The sequence below is a fragment of the Vulpes vulpes genome, chromosome 14 (genome assembly GCF_048418805.1).
Source record: "Vulpes vulpes isolate BD-2025 chromosome 14, VulVul3, whole genome shotgun sequence".
Taxonomy (NCBI): Eukaryota; Metazoa; Chordata; class Mammalia; order Carnivora; family Canidae; genus Vulpes; species Vulpes vulpes.
In genome coordinates, this window is record NC_132793.1 from 102620991 (window position 1) to 102644933 (window position 23943).

Consider the following 23943-nt stretch of genomic DNA (forward strand, 5'->3'; position numbering starts at 1 on the left):
TCAGAAATTCTGTCTGGATTATTTGCAGAACATTTCATATTAATTTTATTCATATACTCCTATGCTTATGTTATTTTTTTAACTGATTACCAAAAAAGGCCCTTTCCAAAATTATATATCTTTTCTAAAATTTGTCCTAAGAGACTTTTATTTTTTAACTCCATTTGTTTTCAAGCAATCTGTTAACCTAAAATACTTAGGTACAGTAACATAAATTCTTACTACATAAAAATTTGTATAGATATAGGTGTTTTGGAAATTTAGATTTTTAAGGTTCAGATGTATAAAACCTTTGTAATAAAGACATTTGAAACAGGCAGCCTCATGATCTTTCATGGAATAAAATGAGCCTCTTGGTAGAATCTGTGCACAAGCAAGCACTTACTCAGGCACCATTCTCAAACCTTCAGCCGTCTGGGTTCAGCCATGGCCCCTGGGGGCCGTCTCCATTCACTGCAGTACCCTCTCGCCAGGCTCTGTATCCTTTGTGCTTTGAAGAATGGCCTGAACTGAAACCAGCCACAGGAACTTCCTACCCCTGCTATGTGCAGACATTTGCAGAGCTCAGCAGCAGCACGCTGGTCCACATGCCTGGGAGGAGCACTTGGAATAGCCTTCAGTGCATCAGGCTAAGCCAGCCTGTCTCCAGCACGCGTCACCTCATCTTCCCCTCTGCTGCTCCTTTCCTTTTCCTTAACTAAGAAGCCACTCTTCCTCTACCTCTTCCCACCACAGTAGAGTCAAGACTAAAGCAAGAAATACGAATCAGCTAAGATACCCAGCCCTCACCCTCCACTTGTAACTCGGTCCCTCTCTCATGTGTCTTTCAAAGATGGGACTGCAAGAAATTGCTCTGGCTCCAGTGCTCGGCTCTTGTCCTTCCTTTTTCATGCCATCTCATGTTCCCATCCTCTTCTGTCCTCTGACTTCCCACCCCTCCCACTATACACAGACCCCTACTCTTCCTTTATTCTCTCTCTTGTTTTCCTCTGCCATTCGTTTTTCCTTTTATAGGAGAGGACACTTTGATTTTTAGTCTTATTTCAGGCAGGATCCAAATAAACCATTTGGCTCAGTGCCTGGTATTTGTATTCCTCAAACTGGGTCTAAGTTCAGTAAAGTCCATTCTAATCCAGATATCTTACAGGGGGCAAGCTGGTCTTCCCACATACGTGTGGGCATGACAGATAGTGTTTAACCATGATGGAGGCTCATGAGCAGAGAACATCGGATCAAATGTTAATAGGATTCAGCAAGCCAACGAGGGTCAGAGGCCCCGTGGTAGAAGAGGTACTAGGAAAATAGGATGAATTTTTACAATTTTTGAGGTGAAGGGAGGTTGCAATGATGGCTTTCTAAGTCTGACAATGTCCACCCCACTGGGGGCCTCTTTTTGGAACTAGTCCATGCATAGAGGACAGAGTGCTTAGCAGCAGAAGCAAACTGGAATGAGCCATAACTATTTTAAGCCTCTGCCCACTTAGAAAGATGGAATTGGGGCTTCAGATCAAACTATCCGTTTAATAACATAAGTTCAACATGAAAAACCAATTACTTAGTGGTTAAGAATGCTGTCCTTGGAGCCAGACTGCCTGGATTTGATTTTAAGCTCTGAAAACATTGGATAGATGACATGACTGTTATGAGGCATACTTTTTTTTTTTTTTTTTTAAATGGGATAATAGAAGTAAATGGGCTAGTACACATTTAAGAGTGTGGAACAGTGCTTGGCACAGAACAAGCTCTCCATGAATTTTAGCTATTTTAATCCGAAAGAAAAGTACCCAAAGCTGCTCTTTCTCTTCTCATCTGGACTTTACGGAGAAGGGCTGGTAAAGAGACCTGTAATACCCTAAAAAGATTTACGAAACGTACTGTAGGCCTTAATTATTGCTAGTGAAACCTCTTGATCTCTTCTTTCAAAACAAACTTTAACGTTGGGTATCCAGATTTTACTTTACCTTGATGATGCAAATCTGTGCCTCATGCACCAAGACAGGCAGTTTGCTCCCAGGTCGTCCTGTTTAGGGACATCTTCAAAGGCCACACCCACCGTGTAGTCCACACGCTCATCCACCTCCACCTCCCAGTAATGGCGCCCTCTGATTGGAATTAGATTCCCCATGACAGCAACACACCTGGGTTTAGAAAGTGGAAACATGTGCTTTGGGGTGACCCAAGCCTGGCTGTGCAGGTGAGTGATCCCAGTGGTTGGGGTCGGTAGGAGGTGGTCTATAAATGTGGAGGTAGGTGTTCTGAACCACCTCCCTTGTGAAGCGACACACCCTCAGTTCATGATGCTGATGATTACAAGAGGATTATTACCCTGCTGGTATGGAGGCAGGATAGAAAAGCCGCTGTGTGCATTTTTAAATGATTGGCCTTTTTAGTACAAAAATAAAAGTTTGGAATTACTTGTTGAAAAGGGGCGGGGGGGGGCACCTGGCTGGCTCAGTCACTTAAGCATCTGTCTTCAGCTCAGGTCATCATCTCCGGGTCTTGGGACTGAGTCCTGCATCAGGCTCCCTGCTCAGCACAGAGTGCTTCTCCTCCCTCTGCCTCCCACCGCCGACCATATGTGCACTCGCGCTCTCGTTCAAATAAATAAAATCCTTAAAAAGGGGTGGGGGAAGGGATTGAAACCTCAAGGAACTCTGTATAGTCCAGGGAACCACGTGCTTGAAGTTCAGGACCTATTCAGCACTGCTGGTGCTAGGACACTAGCATGGGGGGCAGTGAGGTGATGTATATCTTCCAGGCGTCTACAAGCATAATACAGGGATTCACATCACAGGGGCAGACCCAAATAGAGCAAATGGCAAATTCCTCACAAATGATGCTACCAGGAACAATTAGGTTTACAAAGGTCAGAGTTCTCTTTTGTTTTACAACAATACAACATTCTTTAGAGAAAGGTTCTTGTTGGTAGTTGGACCACATCAGTATCTCCAAAATATTCCACTTCCGGCAGGAGACTCCTACATTAGCCAAACTCTGTGGCTCCCCAAATCCCTTGGCAGATTTGTTTAGCTGTCATTAACACATGATGTCTACTCAAACCTCAAGCTCTTATTTAAAGAAAGGCAGACTGCAGACATGCAGTGCCTCATTTGGATGTGCCTGGAGTCTTGGAAGCTTGACTACATACATTCTCCTACAAATGGACCTTGAGAGTTTGGGGAGGGGTTCTTGAAGGCGAGTACAGCTACTCCTACACCCTTAACAGGGTGACCTTGACCTTGACTCCTACATCCTCTATCAGGGAAGGTCCTCTTCGACCCAGCCTGCAGCTTTGGGAGGCTCGCACAGGGGAGCAGCAGAGGAGCAAGGGGACTCCTGCCTCATCAGCCAGCTCAGATGCACCAACCCTGGCGATCTGAAGGGTGACATGTCGCAACCAGATCACCCTCACGTATTCAGACCCCAAGTTCTGAAGGCCAAGCAAAGCTTTGGGAAGGAGGCTGCAAGTGAAGGAACTCCTCTGTAAAACGAAGCGTCTCTACCTCAAGCTCCAGACCCACATCTCCACCCCCTGCTGTCTCTTTCAGAATTTCCCAAACAGGACTTCTCCATTCCTACCCCTCCCACTGACCAAACACGTGGGTTATTTACCCCACATGTTTTCTCCATTTTGGTTAATAGACTCATTATCCACCCAGTAACCCCCAGGCAAACTAGGAGAGGAATAATGCAGTGTTACAAGTTTAGCTTCTAGTTTAATTCTGACCCCAACCCTTATCTGGCAGTGTGCCCTTGGGCACATTCCTTTACTTCTCTCTGCCTCTTATGTAAAACCTTATGTGGTTTGGACCTCACAGGCTATTGTGGAAAGCACTTGAAACGGAGTCTGTCACTTGATAAGCACTCCATAAATTACAATCCTGGACCCATCCCTCCCCTGCTCCTCCCTTAACCAGTTGGCCACTCTCCTTGCTGGTTTTATGCACTAAGGATCTACTGAGTCCATTGGCTCGGCTCATCTACCCTGTTACTGATTTTGTCAGGGCTGCCGCAGCCTCCCCTCTGATCTCCTTGTCCTCTGTGCCCCACCCACTCTCCCCTACATCCCCAGTTCACACTTCACCGCCCAGTGTGATCCTTTTCAAATAAAAATCTGATCCTGTCACTTCCCCTACTTGAATTTTCCCCAACCTGAAGGGTAAGATCCAAACTTGTTTCCATCTTTCCTGCCTCATCTTCCACCTCTTCTCATTATGGACCCTACACCATTGACACACTCAACTGCTCATCATGCTCCATACAGACGGTCTCTCTGGCTTCTGTCATTGGTGTAAGACACTGGATCTGCCTCATTGGCCTGGAGGACTACCATTTGTCCTTCCCCCTGCAGGAAGCCTTCCTCCTTGGGACTCCTACAATGCCCTGTCCGTACTTCTACCTTATCTTTCATACGTGTGTCTTTGACACGTGTCTCCCCCACTTGCCAGTCTGAGTCAGGTGGGCAGGGACAGCATCCTTTTCTCTTTGTCCCCAGCACACAGCATGGTGTTTCACAGGGCAACAGATACATCGGTAAAAAGATAATGAAATGGGACTAACTCTGCTTGACTGGACCCCAGAAAGCCAAGAACAGAACAATAGACGGTGAGCTCTCCCATATTTCAAGTTGAGGTGCTAGACCACTTATGTAGGACTCGGCAGCCAAAAACTGTTTTGCAACTTTTAGTGCAACACCAAAAGGGCTGGAGCTGAGGATACTTGAGGCTCTGTCTGCACAGAGAGCTTTCCCTATGGTTCACACACAGTGAAGGAGCAGTGGCCTGGTCAAAGGTGTGTGTTTTCAGGGGACCAGGTGTGAATGGAACCCACTGAGGACACCTGTCTTTATATTGTTCTCAAGAGGATCCTGCCAGAGAGTTTCCTGTGAGGGCCCAGGAGACCTTGGTAGAACTAGAGCTATAGCACTGGGTGCTGAGGTTGAGGGGTTGTGAGGGGCCTCAACGGGGAGGGGACTGCCTGAGACACATACCACCCTGGGACCAGCCAGGTACCAAGCAGGTTAAAAACAGGACAACAAGCCCAAAATGGAGTCCAGTACGCTAAGCCCCATGTCACCAAACGGAGACAACTCAGTTATAGTTCAGCTCTCTCAGATATGGAATCTTAAACCACCAGTCATCACCTGAGGAGCACTGGTGAGGATATACCTGATAGGCACTGCTGTCCCTGAAGGAAATGAAGCTGCCACAACCACCCACTTGTTTGCCTACTTATAACTTCCTTGTTCCTGCTCACTCGGCCCATGAAGGTCTTCCATTTTGGACGGCTCCTTAGAGATCCTTTCCGCCTGCTAGACTGGATGATGGCCAGTTCATAAATCAGTGAATAAAGCCAAGAATATCTTTAAAATCTGCTCAGTTGAATTTTTTCTTTAAACACAGGTAAGGGTTACTGGAGTGACTCAGCAGTTGAATGTCTGCCTGTGACTCAGATCATGATCCCGGGGTCCTGGGATCGGGTTCCCCACAGGGAGCCTGCCTCTCCCTCTGCCTATGTCTCTTCCTCTCTCTGTGTCTCTTATGAATAAATAAATAAAATATTTATATATATATAATCTTTATTTTATATACAAGTAAGACCTTTATCACTTCTTATCCCTCTCCATCTCTCCATGCCCCCCAACCCTGGGCTGAATGGGCAGAGGCGAGAAAGGATAAAGTTGCTTTCATTATACCCCATGTGGTTGTGTTACGGCACGCGAACACTTACATACAGTAGGTGCTTAACATACACACACAGTAAAAACCCCAGTCCCAGGATAGTCTAGGACCCGGGCAGGGAGGCTGGATACAGTTTGCATCAGTGGCCTTTGTGACCCCCATAGGGGAGCCCCATTTCCTCCTTGGAAGATACTCCTGACTCTAAATCCAACCCACCAGGACCTTCTCTTCCTGACTCTGGGGAGGCTGAGAGCCACGTTCATTGTGTAATCCTGGAAATGGAATTAGCTCTTGAACTTAACCTATCTGTGTTCTTCCACTGCTTTGACTTTTCTATTTCAGTAATGTATGTTTGCCCCTTAAGTCTGCTTTTAGTATTCAGAAAGAATGAAGGCATAAGTAAATGGTTTCAGCATGAACTGAGCACTAAGGTCTGGAAACAGCTACAGATCTGGACAGATGGCGCACATCTTTGCAGGACCACCCCTCCCTCAGGTCATGCACTAGCACAATCCCTGTCTCTTCCACCAATGCTAGCTCAGATTCCATCCTGGGTTTTCATCAGGAGTTTTATTTTTTTAATGATTTTATTTATTCATGAGACACACACACACACACACACACACACACAGGCCGAGGGAGAAGCAGGCTCCCTGCGGAAAGCCTGATGTGGGACTAGATCCCAGGACCCCAGGATCATGACCTGAGCTGAAGGCAGACGCTCAACCACTGAGCCACCCAGGTGTCCCTTCATCAGGAATTTTAAAATAAGGTTTCACAGTGTAGGAGAGAGAGCGCGGGCCAAGCCCTGGGAGACCTACCTCCTTGCTTGGCTCTCCCACTGCCTGTCAGTGTGACTCTCATCACCGCTTCATGGTCAGACTCGCCCCGCTTAGTCACCCAGGACCCAACCTCAGAGGCCCACGTGTCTTCAGCTCACACCAGCCAGACCCTTGCCCTCCACCTCCCCAGCCTCCCCTCCCCACCAGACCCCTCGCCCCATGTCCATTTCTGGGGCCTCTTTCCATCTTCAAGGCGGCATCTGTCCTAATCTATGTTTCCCTGAACTACGGCAAGGATTAGGAAGGTTCACAGAACATTCCAGTGGAATGTATTTATAAAAGCCTTAAATGAGCATGAATCAGCAAAAATTGCTAGATATTCAAAAATTCAGGGCACCTGGGTGACTCAATCAGTTAAACGGCTGCCTTCAGCTCAGGTCATGATCCCAGGGTCCTGGGATCGAGCTCCACATCCGTCTCCCTGCTCAGTGGAGAGCCTGCTTCTCTCTCTCTCTCTGCCCCTGTCCCTGCTCATGCTGTCTTTCTCAAACAAAGTACCTGGTAAACCGGGTGTTACTAGGGAGCGGCTCCTTTGCGAGGGTTTTCCTTTCGCTTCGCACAACAGTCAACCCGTCTTCAGAGATGGTCAGCCAGGGATGGCAGGTGTGCTCATTCAGGTGAAAGGAGCTGCCTGCGAAGGCGGAAACACATGCAGACCCAGCCCATCACTCCATCACTGCTGCCAGCTCCTCTCGGAAGCCTGGGGCTTGTGGGGTCCCACCCCCCCCACCTTGTTACTAATGAGTGGGGCAGCTAGTGGGGGGCGTCCCTGTGCCTTGCTCCCAGCTAGCGATCTGCAAGTCTTAGCTCATTCAATCCTCACAATTACCCTTAGAAACAGCTGTTACATTTGCACTTCTAGAGGAAAACACCGAGGCACCAGGTTGTTAAAAAGAACAGGCAAATGACAGAACTCAAATTTGAACCCCCAGGCCCTCTGATTCCGGAGACTTTGTTCTTAACCAGGAGGCTGTAAACGCCTGCAGGCAGACAGGAGCCTCTAATCTACCTGCCAGGGGAAATAGGAATTGGGATTCTTAATGATCAGTTGGACAAAAGGAAGTAAAATTCAACATTTCACTTAAGGCCGTGGGGGAGAGACCTCCCCAAATCACAGTTAAAACAAAGCTCACCACAAAGTGGTATGGAATAGATTAACAAATTATTTTGTAAAAAATCCATCATATAAGAGCACAGTGACTCATTCTATACTCCTGTGTCTTAACCAAGTTCTGTTTTTCTCAAGTTCCTGTCCTGTCACTCCTCTTCATTTCAAACCTGAGTTTGGGCATCACCATCAAGCTGTTCACAATTATTTTCACAGTTAGCTGCTACTGGAAATTTCATTTACTGTCTGCACTCTCCAGCAAGGGGCAGGCTGGGTCTTCCCCATCCCCACTGTCCCCAGCTGATGCAGCACATGGTCCTTGCTCCTGGTGCGCTAGTTCTAACAGAGGAGCATTTAAAAAAAAAAAAAAAAAAGATGTTTTTATTTGTTTGAGAAAGACAGCATGAGCAGTGACAGGGGCAGAGGGAGAGGGAGAAGCAGGCTCTCCACCGAGCAGGGAGACCGATGTGGAGGCTCAGGTCGTGATGCTGGGGTCCTAGAAATGAGTCCTGCATTGGGCTCCCCGCATGGAGCCTGCTTCTCCCTCTGCCTGTGTCTCTGCCTCTCTCTCTCTCTCATGAATAAATAAATAAAATCTTTAAAAAATAAATAAAAGCCCAATGCGGAACTTGACCTCACGACCCTGAGCTCAAGACCTAAGCTGAGGTGAAGAGTTTGATGCTAAGCTGACTGAGGCGCTCAGGCACCCCTTCTTCCATAAATATACACTCTTAAAAAGAATTATATAAACAAACTAATTCAGAGATGACTGAGTAATCAAGAACTGGCTGTACCTTTTGCTCTGTTCTCTTTTACTGAAACAGCCAGAATTTGACATTTCAAAACACTAGGTCAGCACAGAAAATGAGAAGGGCCAGCCAAATAAAGGCAGGCCCTGGGCCAACAGAACAGAAAAACCGGAGTCCTAATCCCAGCACTAGCCTGCACCAGCTCTGGGGCCTTTGGTGGCCACTCAGCTTGTTTTTCCCATCTGTGTGGAAGAAACATCGTGGGAATTAATCACACACCTTTCCTCCTAGTATTGGAAATGAGGACAAATGACACAATGTTCCTTAGGGAATGATTCCAGTCAAGAGTATGTCATCCTCAGAGCCCAGACCTAGCTCCCTGCTTCTGCTTCCTACCTGCCAGTCACCCAGTCAGCCGGCTGAGCTGGACTGGCTCTGTGCTGTGTGGGGAGAGCCACTGGGCTCCAGTGCACCATTACAGAGCTCAGAACCCACAGCTAAGCACTGCCAGGAAAGCGGAGGTATGGAATGTTGCTGGTGATGTCGCTGCTCATTCAGGATCTGGACAGTACATGTGATAGTCATATGACAGGAGTATGGCAAGTAAGATGGGGAAGTGGCTGGGTCTTGGGGGTGTGGGCACCCATCAGGGCCAGACAGGGTGTAGGGAGAGGCTGAGCAGCCAGGTCCAAGCTGGGCCTGTGGTGGGTGGGAGATTCTTGGGCTGAAAGCAAGAACAGGAGACAAGCCAAGGCCAGCAGCTCTTGCTGGGAATAAAGACGCCATCCCAAGAGTAGTATGTGGCCTGAGTGAGCTGTGAGGTGTCTGGACCCACCAGATCTGGCTGACAAGCCTCTAGTCTACCTGAGGACATGGAGAAAACCCCTGAGTGCTAACGTTTGCTTTGCTACCAAACTGCTCTGAGTTGGGCCTGAGTACTCCCGTCTATAGAGTGGGACCACGGGGCCTCTATCCCCGACCCCCTTCCTGGCCTGACTTGCCACATTTTCCAGCCAAGTCATGCAGCACTGGCCTTCCACAGAGTGGCTTCCTTAGGTCCTAGGGAGCGTGCGGCCTGGGCACGTACCAGTGGTGTAGATTGTCACAGGTTCGCTCCTTGCACTGGGCCCCCCCACGTTGAGGGCTCGCACGTAGACCGTGTAGCTCTGCCTGGGATGCAGCTGCACCAGGGACTCGCAAGTGGGGATCCCCACAACTGACCTGAGCAAAAAGGCAGGGCCGCAGTTACTGAATGGTGGGGCCTGGTGGCCAGTTTCCAAGCCGAGAGTATAAACCCAGCCTCACACCCCTGTCCTCCCACCAACAGCAGCACAGCCAGGAGTGTTTCCTCCCACTTTCCTTGTTCTTTGTCACTCCTTGTGTTTGGTCTCTCTTGTCTCTGGGTTCCCGACCCTGGTGTCCCGGGCACCTCGAGCCACGGCTTGATGCCGTGTCTGTGGAGGCAGGCAAGAGGGGGATGTGGCGTGCCCCCAGCTGTCTGATGGGTCAGAACCCCCCTGCGGGCAGGGGCTGAGGACCACCTCCCGAAGCCCAGCTCTGGGCCCTGACCAGGCCTCAGTCTGTGTTTATAAACAGACAGAAGCCCCCTGGGAACAATCCGATGTATTTAAATTCTACAACACACAATACACACCCCTAATTGCCACTGACTATTCCTGCAACTGTTAAACCCATTTCAGCCCAGCGGGAGAGAGAAGACTTTGGGGTGATGCCTGTTCACAAATTCAACACCCTCACCCTGAGGCCTGGGTGTCCAGGTCATCCCGAAGGTTGCAGCTCCAGGCCAGAGGGGCACTTTCACACTTCATCCAATTAATATTAACCAGACACCTTAGGCTCCAGGCACCATAGAGGGAGGCTCTGGGGAAAACTGAATGTAGTCCTGCCCTCACAGAGCTACAGTCTGGATGGGTAGAGAGGCACCCCTCAAGCCATCACTGGAGAAAATGTAAGGTGGTAACCGTGACATGGTGATGCATACTACAGGGTGCATGATGCTGGAGAGGTGACTTCTGAGCTGAGACCTGGAGAATGACTTGGAAGTAACTAGGATGAAATGGGGACAGGAGTGTCCTACATGGAGTCACACAGCACGTGGCAGGAAGGAGCACGGGAAGTAGGAGAACTAAAATAGGACAGTGTGGCTGGACCCAGAGAGGGAAGAGAAGCTGGTACAAGATGAGCTCGAGATGCAGGAAAGGCCTAGCCTAGGAAGGGATTTTGTCTTTTCTTCAAGATGCTTAGGTTTGTACTAGGGAACAGGGACCACCCCAGGTCACCTCAGTCACTGACCAGCCTTCTGGTGACCCCCATCATTATGGGCTGGTCCCAGGCATCAGGTGCTCCTAAAGTATCAGCACAGATTGCAAAGAAAATCCGGATCATTCAGGTGGCCAGAACTGTTGGGCCGCTCCCGCCTCATTCCTGAGTATCTCTGGAAGTAACCCTGATATGGCTGTGGATGCATGGATTCTACCAGGAGCAGAGGGTGCTCAGGATAGATGGCCGGGCTCCAAGCCTACATTCAGCATAGAAGAATCCGTCCTTCCTAGCAGTTGACACCAACCCTGCCTCCTCCCTCTCTCCAGAGCCCTGGAGGTGGTGGCTGGTCCTGGGCTGCCCGGATGGTTCATTCCCTTTCCACAAACTCCAGGACTGCCCAGTGGTGAACAGAGGTGCGTCCATTTGTCCCCCACTGCACACAGCTGCATGCTTGTGGGATCTGCGGGCACCCTGTGCATGCTGAGTCCAGCCCTCATCCGCCTGTGAACACGTTCAGCTCCACCAGCCTGGGGCGATATGAGCCTTCCGACGGCCTTCCTCCATAGATATGAGGTTCTTTGTACGCTGAACTCTAACCTCTCATTTTGCCTCAGGATGCTCTCCCTCTCCTGTAAATTCCAGCCTGGTGGGTCTTTCGGTTTCTCCAGCACCCCATACGCTTGCTTGTTTTCTTGTTTTTCTATTTGCCTCCGCTTGATGGCCAGCTCTGTGGGGGACCCCAGCACAGGACACAGCACCACCTACGCCCACAATACTTTTAGGAATAATGAACTGTAAATCGTTGTTGGGCTGAGAAAGCCAACCCGACACTTAAACCATTTATTCACCTGACATGTGCCTTCAGTAATAACATTCCAGCAACTTCTCATGAAATCGAAGCAGCCCCAAATTAAGGTTCCCATGTGCCCCAAACTCCAACCACCGACCCCCACTCTAGTCCCCATGCATTGCCTGAGCTGGGTCACCACATGAGGTGTCAAGGCCTCTTGCTCCCAGCAAACATCCCCCCGTGACTCACTCGGTTACACCTGAGGGTTCAGGCGTTTCTGCCTGGGTCAGTTCCACTGTGTAAGAGTCCACGGGATTCAGGTTTCCGGACTCCCAGCAAATCAGCGCTGCCTCCTCGCAGCTCTGTATCTCTTTGCTTTTTATGATGGGCGGGGAAGGCGCTAGGTGCAGGACAAAGGGAGAGGAAGACAGCCATGTGTCCGGCGTGGGGCCACACAGCATGGCCACTGTCCTCGCACAGAAGAGATTCAGTGCAAGAAAAAGCAAAGCATGCGCAACAGACAGAGGCTCTGTGCCCCCCTCCCTCCTCCCGCCAAATTCATGTGCTGAAAACCTACTTCCCCACATTATGGTGTGTGGGATCTCTGGGAGAGGAGAGGGAGGACATCTTTTATAAAAGAGAATGAAAGAGCTCTGTGGCCCCTTTCTGCTGTGTGAGGACACAGCTGGAACACAGCCCACCATCTCCAAACCAGGAAGGCTTCTCATCAGACACTGAATATGCCAACACCTTGATCTTGGACCTTCCAGCCTCCACAACTGAGAGAAATAAACATGTGTCGGTTATAAGCCACTCTGTCTGTGGTGTTCTGTTACGGCCACCCAAATGGACAAAGACACAGAGAATCCCCTTCCCATGTTCCTGGAGCAGAAGGTGGCTGAAGGGTTCTATGGCCCTGCGATTAGGAGCAGGGCTTTTTTGATATTTTGAGACCAACTCTGAGCGAATGTCCCTTCCATCCTCGGAATACAGATTGCATGTATTGCATGAAAGAAAATATACAGCTATTCCTGCCCTGCCAAATAAGATCGAGCGTCTTGCCACATCTAGAAAGCTGTGACTCCTGTGTCCCCCTGGAATGAAGGTCCTGCTCCAGAAACAAGTGACCCCAATTACCTGTCATGTACACCACACACTCGCTGGCAGGGCTGGGGCCAGTCCTGTTCTGAGCCGTGACCCAAAATTCATACTGGGTATTTGGCATAAGATTTGTCACTGAGCAATATGTTTCTTTGACAGTCATTGTAAACTCTGGGGGGGGAAAAAAAAAGGACATGATTCAACCCTAAAAATAGGCTAATAGCTCCAAATGAGTTGTGCTATAGTAGATTACAAAATTGGCCACAGATTCCTCCTACCCCTACACGTGCACTCCTCTGCAGTTTGACTCCCTACTCTTTCAAGAGGTTCATTTTTTCCTGCCCTCCCTTGATGGGCTCAGCCATGTGACTTGCTGTAGCCGGTGGGACAGCAGCAAATAGGATGCTAGCAGAGGTTTGGGGAATGCCCGTGAGCAGGCGCTTGTCTTCTTGCTGCTGAGAACACATCCATTTCCATGTGAACAGGCCCAAGCCAGCCTTCTGGACAATGAGACCAGGTGGACAGAGGGTCCCAGACATCCAGGTCATCTCATCCATCCTAGCCAAGTCCCCAGATTTGTAAGTGAGGCTATCCTAGACCATCCAGCCCTACTCAAGCCCAGACCAGAAGAATGGACAGCCAACTCACAGAATTATAAGAAACAGTTTATGTTTGTCATGTTAAGCAATAAGTTATATATAGATGCATACAGTAGAGTGGGCTAAGGTGTTCTAACTGCTACACCTCCAAACCTCCCCAGATTCTTGGAAGGCAGTGATATGTCATCAATCCACCCTCTGATAACAGTTCTTTTATTACAAAGTGGTCCATTAAAAAGATCTTCACAGATGGTCATGACACAGCCCAAATATCCTGGCTTCCTCTGTGTATCTTCATAGAGTGCCAGCAGGGTCAATTCACAACAAGAGTTGGGCTTAGTCAGGTCTGGCTTCTTGGTCTCTGATCTCCTGTTCCAAGTCTTCCTCTTTCCCCACTATACTCTAACTTTAGTCTTTGTTCAGACCACCCTCACCATCTGTTCACCTTATCCTGACCTCACTCAGCATCAGTTAGAATTACTTTCCTTAAGAATTCCCGTTCCTTCCTACATCCTGGGCAGAAAAACAGTCCTCACTTTCAGCACTTTGACCCCTCCACCTGCCTGGCCTGGTACAGTGAGCAAAGCTCTGTACAGGGGGGATTCCTGGGTGGCTCAGCCGTTTGGCGCCTGCCTTTGGCCCAGGGCGCGATCCTGGAGTCCGGGGATTGAGTCCTGCGTTGGGCTCCTGGCATGGAGCATGCTTCTCCTTCTGCCTGTGTCTCTGCCTCTCTCTCTCTCTCTCTCTCTCTCTCTCTCTGCCTATCATGAATAAAAAAATAAAATCTTAAAAAAAAAAAAAGTACAGGGAGCCTGCAGACTTGATTCTTGTCCTGGTTCTGCTATCACCCATGTGTTCCCATGGACAGCTTGTTTCTCTCCGGGGTCTCAGTCTCTGTATTCATAAAGTGGAAATCCCTAAGGCCCTGCCACCAATCTCACTCTGCCTCCATGCACACGGGACAGGTCTTGCCAGGCTAGCCTTGGTCCTGGAATTCCTTCAGGCACTCAACTAGGGCTCCTGCACTGTCTGGGCCTCTCTTCTCAACAGGCACATGGCTTATCTGTTATGTGGGGTGGGGGAGGCAACTACCCCGAGCCTAGCCCCACACCAGCCAGCTCCATTTCCCAGGGAGGAGGATGGGCTGCCCACTGGGAGGTGAGGGTCCATTCCCAGGAGGTTGCTCAGCCTGGGAATGTGAATCTGAGCAGCAGTGGCCCTTCCAGGCTGCAGAGGCCCCCTCACCCTTCATGGGGGTCTCCGTGCTACCTCTCCAGTTTCTACCAGCACAGGGTTGCTCTGAGAAGAGCCAGCCTACCCTCCCCTCACATGCTAGGCCCACTGGAACCCAGACAGCCCAATTGGGCCTCCTCCAGGACAGGCGTCCCCACCCTTCGTGCACACAGGGCATCCAGGGCATCCAGGGCATCCAGGGCTTCATCCCAAGGGCAACTCTGACCTGACAGCTCTATCTACACTCCAGACACCTTAGCCTGGCCTTGTGACTCTCCCAGCCAGGCCCCAATTTGCCTTTCTCACCCTTTCTGTCACGCTCACCTGCCTGCATCCTGTCCTCTGAGTAGCTCCTGGATCATGACAGCTCCAAGGAGCTGGATGCGCAGATGCATCCCACCTCCGCCCTTCTGAGTGCTAGGAAGACAGGGCCCTAACCTCTGAGGGCCTTCAGCCATTCCAGAGCACGAGTGTGTTCTTAGCAGAGCCTCACCTTCTGGGTCCTTCCCAGGTAAGCTGTCCTGCATTGGCCGGTAGGACAGCTGATAGCTCTCCACGGTGTCATCAGAGTATAAGCTCCAGCACACGCGGACAGAGGATCCCGTGGCTGAGTTAGGGGTCTGTGGGTTTATCACTGGAGCAGAAGGAGCTAGATGAAGACAATAGAGAAAGACAAACACAAGTGAGAAGCCTTGTAGAGGTGTGGGATGGGCGTGACCCCTGTCATAGGTCTATTGCACCCCCCACCACACACACACACACACACACACACACACACACACACACACACCTACACATACCTACAAGCTTTGGAAGTGGAAGCAGCAGCCCAGATTGGACAAGGTCAGGAAAGCCAAACCCCTCAACCTTGAGTCTGCAAGCAACAACCAGCATGTCCATTCTTGCTCTGACAAATCCACACAAGCTTGGGGAGAAGGGGTTGGTGACAAATCCCCTCCAGCTTGGGCTGGATTGTGGTTTGCCGGACCTGCCCTAGGTATGGGTCCTTTGGCCCCTTCTACATCATCCAAAGATGGAAGACAGCCAGGACCACAGCAGTGCTATCTGCAGCCCTGAAGTGAACCAAGGAGTCTGAGAAGCCTTCAACAGGGAAGCTCTGTTTTCCTTGGGGGACCCATCCAACAGCCATGTCTTTGTTATAATGAGAGAAGACTGGGTTGGGTGAAATTGTGCTTTTGGGAACCATTATCATCAGACTCCAGCAACTGCGTTGATTCTTTTGTTCTCTGGAGGTTGATACTTCTGTCTTACCACTCTCCAGACTAACACATATGTAGGAAGCACTGCTTGTTTCCCTCCATGATTCTTCCCTCCAACCCAGCCTTTGTACGACCACCTTAGCTTCCAATTCTGACATTGCTCAGTCCAGGTAAGAGCATGACCAAACTCAAAAGAGTTTACTTAGCCACTGCTCAGCCTTTCTTCCCTGGTCAGGGCCTGGAAGGTCCTAACGTGACAAAGGAGAAGAAGAGGAGGAAGAACCCATATCCCCAAATGACAAAGTCCAGGATGTACAGCATGTGTCCTTCTATACCCTGCAAGGAATGGCCCCGCAGCAAGAACATCAGGAGCTTCAGTAAGAAGAGGGGTGGCCCTGGGGTAGGTACTCCACACAGGAGGCTTTGAATGCAGGCGGGAGGGTGGTAGTCTGCATGGAACCTGGACTTGGGGGTGAAGAGAAGTGTCAATGTTTTTCAAACTCTGACATGAGTGATACTGCCTTTCCTTCCAAATGTCTGGGCCTGATTATTTGGGCAGCACCATCCCTAGGATGGGAAAGCTCATCATAGCTCAGTGAAATCACCCCTTGAAAAACACAAATCAAAACCACAATGAGATACCACTTTACCCCGGTGAGAATGGATAAAATTAACAAGACAGGAAACAACAAATGTTGGTAAGGATGTAGAGAAAGGGGAACTCTCTTGGATTGTTGGTGGGAACGCCAGCTGGTACAGCCACTCTGGAAAACAGGATGGAAGTTCCTCAAGAAGTTAAAAAAAGAACTATCCTATGACCCAGCAATTGCACTACTGGGTATTTGCCCCAAAGATACAGATGTAGTGAAACAAACGGGCACCTGCACCCCAATGTTCATAGCAGCAATGTCCACAATAGCCAAACTGAGAGGAGCCATGATGTCCTTCGACAGATGAATGGATAAAGATGTGGTATATAGATACAATGGACTATTACTCAGCCATTAGAAAGGACAAATACCTATCATTTACTTTGACATGGATGGAACTGGAGGGTGTTATGCTGAGTGAAACCAATCAGAGAAAACAATTATAATATGGTTTCACTCATATGTGGAATATAAGAAATAGTGAAAGGGACCATAAGGGAAAGGAGGGAAACTGAGTGGAAAAAAATTAGAGAGGAAGACAAACCATGAGAGACTCCTAACTCTGGGAAACAAAGGGTTGCAGAAGGAAAGGTGGGTGGGGGGATGGGGTAGCTGGGTGATGCATATTAAGGAGGGCACATGATGAGATGAGCACTGGTGTTAACACTGTATGTTGCCAAATTGAACTTAAATTTTATTTATATGTATAAATTACTTAGAGGAAGAAAAAGAAATCATCCCTTGAACCATGAGTCTAAGAATGGATGGATGTCCAGTATCCCATCCAGTTGAGGATTAAGTAAACAAATTAATGTATATATTAAAATGATGTTATAGATCAGTACAAGAAAATATTAATCATAATTGTTTTGATAAAATAAGGTTGCAAAACAGAAGAATTCCCTTTTTATTTTAAAAAACTCCCTGGGTGGCGCAGCGGTTTGGCGCCTGCCTTTGGCCCAGGGCGCGATCCTGAAGACCCAGGATCGAATCCCACATCGGGCTCCCGGTGCATGGAGCCTGCTTCTTCCTCTGCCTGTGTCTCTGCCTCTCTCTCTCTCTCTGTGGCTATCATAAATAAATAAAAAAATTAAAAAAAAAAATAAAATAAAAAACTTGTGCAGGGGATCCCTGGGTGGCTCAATGGTTTAGCACCTGCCTTTGGCCCAGGGCGTGATCCTGAAGACCCGGGATCGAGTCCCACATCAGGCTCCCTGCATGGAGCCTGCTTCTCCCTCTGCCTGTGTCTCCACCTCTCTCCGTGTGTTTCTCCTGAATAAATAAATTTTTTAAAAAATTTAAAAAAATAATAAAAAATTTAAAAAACCTACGCAAAAGAAAAATCTAAATGATATACATAATGTTTTTACGATGTAGTTGGGTGTTGGTGAGAAAGAGGTGTGCAGCCAAGAAAAAAAAAAAAAAAGAAAACCAAAACCCCGAATACAGGATTATTCTTAGAAATAAATAATCAGGGATCCCTGGGTGGCGCGGCGGTTTGGCGCCTGCCTTTGTCCCAGGGCGCGATCCTGGAGACCCGGGATCGAATCCCACATCAGGCTCCCGGTGCATGGAGCCTGCTTCTCCCTCCGCCTGTGTCTCTGCCTCTCTCTCTCTCTCTCTCTGTGACTATCATAAATAAAAAAAAAAATAAAAAATAAAAAAGAAATAAATAATCACAATGATATTTTTAGGAGCTTTCTGGTACCATGTGACATGCCATACATGTATTACCTCATGTAATTCTTACCATATCCCAGGAGGCATTATTATGTTCATTTTGCAGACAAGGAAATCAAGACTCAGAGAAGTTAGGTAAGTTGTCCAGAGTCACACAGCTATGAAGTGGCAGGCCTGGGATTCTCACCAGCTCCACAGGATCCCAAAGCTCACTTCCTAGCTGCTGTGCTATTTAAGTAAATAAACTTCAGGCTGCTCACTTGGAGTGACTCAGGCAGAACAGGTGTTTATGAATCTGGGCAGCCTATAAACAAAAAGTATTTCAAGGCTGCCTGGGGCCAAATGTTGGTTGACTCCCTGGAAGTGAGGTGGGTACTTACCCCAGAGGGAGGTCGGCCTCTATTCTCACTTGTACAAGCCATAAAGACATGAAATTTGAGTGAAAAAAAAAAAAAAAACTTTGCTCTTAAATCTTTATGATGTTTTTAACTATCAAAGCTCAGGGAACTTGAACTTTCTGTGAGGTGCACACACAGGGTAAACATGCACCTGGGATGGTGTTAATGGAGCCCATCAGCTGCTCTACGTCAGAGAAGTCCAAGGTCTGATCTTCAAAGTCGGGCTGTGCAGAGATTTCCACATCTGTTTCTGTATTCAAGAATTTTCCAAGTCTGTTGGTATAAAAGGACACACTGATAAGAACAAAGGGGTGTACTCCTGGGGGTATGTCTAAGGAGCTGGATGACTGGTAATAGGTGCGAAGGGCCTCTTTGCTGAATTTTTCTTTCTTTATTTGAACATGCCGCTGGCTTCCTTCTGCCATCTGCTTTGGTGACTGACCCAGGGGGTCTCCAGTGGGGATGGGGTGGATTGGTTTCTGCATTTGATGGAAGGGGAAGAGGTGGGGTCATTTTGGGGGGCACGCACCTATGAGTTCCACATCTGTGCCCTCTGGAAGACCTTTTGGGTGCTGACCTGGAGGCTCCCACCCCCAGACCACCCTAGGCCCCATGATGTACAGACTCTGGGGTTTCTTCTCCATGGGGCCAAGGGTACTCCACCTGCTGACAGTGGACGGGTTCTCTGAATTTTCTTGCCTCTTGGCAGTCATGGGGTTTGTAAGTCGCAGGGGTAGAATTTGAAACCAGGTGTGTCTTTTCCCAGTTCTCTTAATCCTTATATTATCAAGTTTCAGCATTGCTTTACAGACACTGCCTCCCTTAATTCCCATAAAACTATCCTGTCTGCAGATAAGGAAGGTGGATTTTAGACTGACTGGACTAGCCCAGGGACATCGGGGTAGCAGGATTTGAACTCCTGTCTGATTCCACAATGTGTGCATTTTCTGTGGTACATAGTCTGGATCTTGGCACAGCTTGGGGGTGGGTGCTGGAGACACTGGATCCTGGCTCCTCCTGGTGAAAGGAGGGGCTCATGGAGGAGACCTGACCTCGGGCTTGCTGGCTGGGCCTCTTGCTTCTAGCCCTGGGATCCTGAGATTTGGTACTAGTGGGTCCTTGTGACCCCCATCATCCCTCCAAAGCCAGTGCTATTGGATCTTCTGGGCAGACACAAAAGCTGAAACTGGGATCATATACCCAAGTGGAACCAAATCTATTTGGAATACTAGAGGAGAACAAACAGTATAAGAAAATATATTTCAAGGGGGATCCCTGGGTGGCTCAGCGGTTTGGTGCCTGCCTTTGGCCCAGGGCACGATCCTGGCGTCCCGGGATCGGGTCCCGTGTCAGGCTCCCGGCATGGAGCCTGCTTCTCCCTCCAGTGTCTCTGCCCCTCTCTCTCTCTCTCTCTCTGTGTCTATCATGAATAAATAAATCTTTAAAAAAAAAATATATATATATATATATATATATATATATATTTCAGGACAAAAGTATTACCTGTCAGCCATGGCCACGGCATCCTAAAAAGGAGGAGGAAAAGGAGAAAATATTAAACCAATTTTGGAAATAAATTTCCTTTTCAAAGTATATAATGATTAAAAACACATCTTAAAACTGAGCAGCCATAGCCCCCACTCTAGCAAGATCACTGTGCCAAGCCGAGCACTGGCTCCATACTCCTCTCCCAGCTCCTCCCCATGAGCTGCGTGAGCACTCCCACTACAGGTGCTGTTTCACACAATCAGTTTGAAAGACTGAGTAACCATCCATTGAAGGGGAACTCCATTGTTTATTGAATCATTCCTCTGTTAATGGACATTTTGGCTGTTTCTAAGGTCTCATCATTTCCAATATCAGTGAGAACGTTTTCGTTCATATCGCTTTCTACACATTCGGGATTATGTCTCTGAGATACAGTGATATTGTGGGGCCAGTGGTTCAAAAGGCCTGCATGTTGGGGGCTCTAATGGTACCTCCCCACTTGCTTTTCAGCTTCTGTTGTGGGTCCCTTGTCCCAGGCATGGCAGGAAGGAAGTGCTGCTGGGTTCTGAGGCACCACTGTGGGCAGGGGCAGAGTGCAGGCCATATTTGGCAACTGGGGGAGCTCTGGTGGCTGAAGGCCCCTCCCTCACATCCTTGACACCACAACTGTCCCATATTCCTGTGGGTCCTTGTGAAGAAAGGGGACCCCACCTCTGACTGAGATTAAAATTCCCACAGCCCAGCAGCATGGGGCCTTGAGGTCAGATCTAACTAGATTTCAAAGAAATTAAGAAATGGACTTTGAGGATGGCATGTTTGAGTTTATAAAAATTTCAAATTGGTGCCCTTATAACTGGAGAGTCAGAGGTGCCTTTTTAGCCTGGACACACACACCACCACCCCCAGCTGCCAGGCTTCTCGAAGCCACCTGAGGTGACAAGAAAACTCTGAGTGCTGATGTTGCTCAACTCCTGGGTGAGGAGACAGATCTCTAGTACAGAGGGGCTGAGCCCCCTGGAGGCTTCAGTAATGGTGCAGGGGAGGGGTCAGTCATGTCCCAGTCAGCTCAGCCTCTCGTGGCAAAGCTGTGCAGGGACATGGGAGACCACCTCGCCATCATGAACATCCAGCAATCAGATGGATGCTGCCCACAGCAGTCAACTGCAAGGTCTCTAGGCAGAGACGGGCTGCTCTAACCTGTCCTAGCCATACTGTGACTTGGGTTCCTGACCTCATGTCACCTCATGACTGACCTTGATGAAGTCAACCTTCTCCTCATGGCACATCTCCTCTATGTTTTCCATGAGTTCCTTGCAGGTGTCGAGGTTTTCCCCACAGCTGACCAGCTGTCCATACAAGGTTTCCAACTTTGCTTTCTTTTTCTCCCCTAGAGCTTGTATTTTTTCTTCATATTTTTGAGCGAGTGTTTCTAAGATCTCGTTGTAATGTGACTCAAAGTTTTGTTCCTGTCTTCCGAAGTTCTCCTGCAAGATAGTTGATCTCAGCCATCAGCTTGGTGAAATGTGGTGTGTTGGCAACAGAGCCATTTGGGGCATGAAAACGTATCCACCCAGAGATATCTTAGTCACCTCCCCTGGTCTTAGCTTCTTTTGCCAGGATGCCGGGGTGTGCACAGCAGGAGCTAGGAAGAGGAGTCTGCAGCTAGAACCCCTGGGATAATCTCAATGAGAAGCTCTGCTTTCTCTTGGCAGCATTTTGCAACCCTCACCCAGGGGAGGAAGGGTTGTGGCCAGATGGCACTGCCTAATGGATGGGAGTGCAGGATGACAGGGGGAGACTTGTGATAGTACTTAATCCTGGGGCACAGCAGATGTGTAATATTAATTAAAGCCCATCAAATACTGGTCCTCTTACTTAGGTTGGAAAGTCAAGAGAGCTCTGCAGGTTCTGACCGATGTCACCCTCACCAGATAACAGAGACATTTCCAAAGAAGAAGCCCTTAGGATTCAGGGAGTATTTGCTGAGCCTCTTCTATGTGCACAAGATTTGCTCAGAATGGCACTGGTGTCGGTGTAAACGAGAAGACTCAGAGTCTTCCCTGAGGGTGATTGACTTTGATCTGAGATGCACTGCCAGTGGGAGTATAGGGAGTTCTGTCCAGGTGGTTGCACACTTATTCCTACCACTACCTTCGCTTGTTCCTTCCCTGTACCCTGCAGAAGGGATTTGTGCCATAGTTCTCCTCCCTCTTAAGACTGGTGGTGAAGAAGGTCCAGCTTCACAGGAAAGGGGCTTGGGGCTCAGCTAATTCATATGAGATGCTCCTGCAGATTAATAGAAGCGGAGCACTTGCATGAAGAGAAGGGAGGTAGAAAGTCTCCCAATCCTCTGTCCTGGGGCACTTTATCTGGATGGTGAGGCTGAGTGCTGGCATCACAGTGGTACTACATGTCTCAGAGGCTGACCCAGGGCTGTGACATGTTTGGTGATAGGCACAAATGTGTATTAATCTGATAAGATACAGAGAACAGCTGGGGAAAGGAACAAGGAAGGATGGCTGCCTTGCAGGGCCCTGTCAAGCCTGGGCCATGCAAGAGCCCCACCTGGCAGTAGGGCTGAGGCTAGAAAGACAGAGAAGCTTCCAGTTCAGGAGAGAATGTGGACAGGTACCTGGTTCCAGAAGATAGATCCTCCTAAGGTCCCCTACTAGGGCAGTAGGGAGGCAGTCTCTAACCCACACCTGACAACAGCTACAGACTCCACCACCTGTGGAAGCCAGCGTGTGACTGATGGGTCCATCACCTGCTCTTACCTCCACCGTGATGAAAACCTCTTCCAAGTGATTTGCAAAATTCTCCATCTCGATGATCTGCTTTTCCAATTTGAACATGTTTTTGTGAATTTCATCCTAGCAAACAGAGGTTAGCAAGGAGACATTAGTGTTCTATTCTCTCTTCTGTAGAAAGCATTTCCATTCATTCTCTGCTTGCCTACCTGAGATATATATGCGCTACAGACAGAACATTTATTTACCTTGGCGCTTTCCAGGGCCTTGCTGAGTGGGGTCACCTCGTGCTCTCTGTGCTCATCAGAAACCTCCAACGCCCTCACCGGAGCTTTGCAAGTGACACAGAAGACCAAGGCGGCTTCATCCTCGTCCTCCTCCTCGGGGATCACATAGCACTCGTACTCCTCACTGGCCCGGCCATGCGAGTACCTGTAGGCCTCTCGCAGGTCCCGGCTGGGGGCAGGTGCACCCCAACCTGCGCAGCCCCGGTCCCCGGCCTCGGCCTCGGCGCCCAGTCTCCAGTCCCTGTGTGCCCCCGCCATGCGTGGCCGCTGCTCCCAAACCTCCAGATGGGGCGAGCTTCCGTCCACGAGCTCCGCGTCCCACTCGCTGCCGTCTCCAAGTGCGTATAAATGGACAAGCTCTTCCACGTCCTCCTCCAGGTCTCTCGGGGCTGCCCCCTTGGGCTCGCTGCTCATCTCGGCCTGCACTTCTCTTCCTGTCTGCAAGTGTTCTTCCGGGAAGAGGTGCAGCCGGTCTTCGGGGTCATACAGATCCATGGGGTAGAAGTGGAAGTCCTGGGGTGCCCGGGCTGGGCGCAGTTCGGGTGTCCCCGCAGCCTCCCCGTCCATGGCGCCTCTGCACCTGCAGAGTTCCTGCCCCGCAGCTCCTACTGGGCGTCCTGGGGTCTAGGACACAGAAGGAGTGAGCAACCCCATTCATGAGAAGGCCATCCCAGTACATGGTCATTAGACTGGTCTCGCTCATTCACAATTTAAAAAAATGTTTTTTAAACTTTTTTAATTTAAAAAGGCAGCTCAGCTGCGGTTTTACTTTGAACTATCTACAAAGAGAAGTTTACTTTCTCCAGGAAGGAGGGACTTTCTAAGCTTAAAGAGGACCAGATATTACCAAAGAAATTTCAATAGTTTCCTCTTCATTAAAACAAATAAACAGAGGCCAAATAAAGCAAAGTGACTTGGGCAGTTATTACTAAACAAATAGTATAAATTGATAGAAAAAAATTAAGATCTCAATAAGTTAGTGTGCAAGGACAACTCACAAAATAATCACTTGTGCAAAAACATTTGGGAAATGGTCTATCCTTATGAATAATAGAGAACAAATAAGTAAGATGCCATTTAGCCTTTC

General features: G+C 48.9%; 1 protein-coding gene across 2 annotated transcripts in view; it reads right to left on the reverse strand.

Moving 5' to 3' along the window:
* FSD2 (fibronectin type III and SPRY domain containing 2) overlaps window positions 1-23943 on the reverse strand; it is a 43657-nt gene that overhangs the window by 2072 nt on the left and 17642 nt on the right. The window contains exons 2-12 of one of the 2 annotated variants that reach the window (XM_026002565.2): window positions 22818-23480; window positions 22597-22692; window positions 21076-21306; window positions 19838-19860; window positions 18486-18607; window positions 14880-15035; window positions 12591-12725; window positions 11703-11853; window positions 9468-9601; window positions 7022-7154; window positions 1962-2138 (exon numbers count right to left, since the gene is read on the reverse strand). In XM_026002565.2, coding sequence (XP_025858350.1) covers window positions 1962-2138; window positions 7022-7154; window positions 9468-9601; window positions 11703-11853; window positions 12591-12725; window positions 14880-15035; window positions 18486-18607; window positions 19838-19860; window positions 21076-21306; window positions 22597-22692; window positions 22818-23423 — 1964 coding nt within the window. In that variant the 5' untranslated portion in view covers window positions 23424-23480. The remainder of the gene's footprint in view (window positions 1-1961; window positions 2139-7021; window positions 7155-9467; window positions 9602-11702; window positions 11854-12590; window positions 12726-14879; window positions 15036-18485; window positions 18608-19837; window positions 19861-21075; window positions 21307-22596; window positions 22693-22817; window positions 23481-23943) is intronic. The other variant, XM_072737418.1, reaches the window with a different exon arrangement.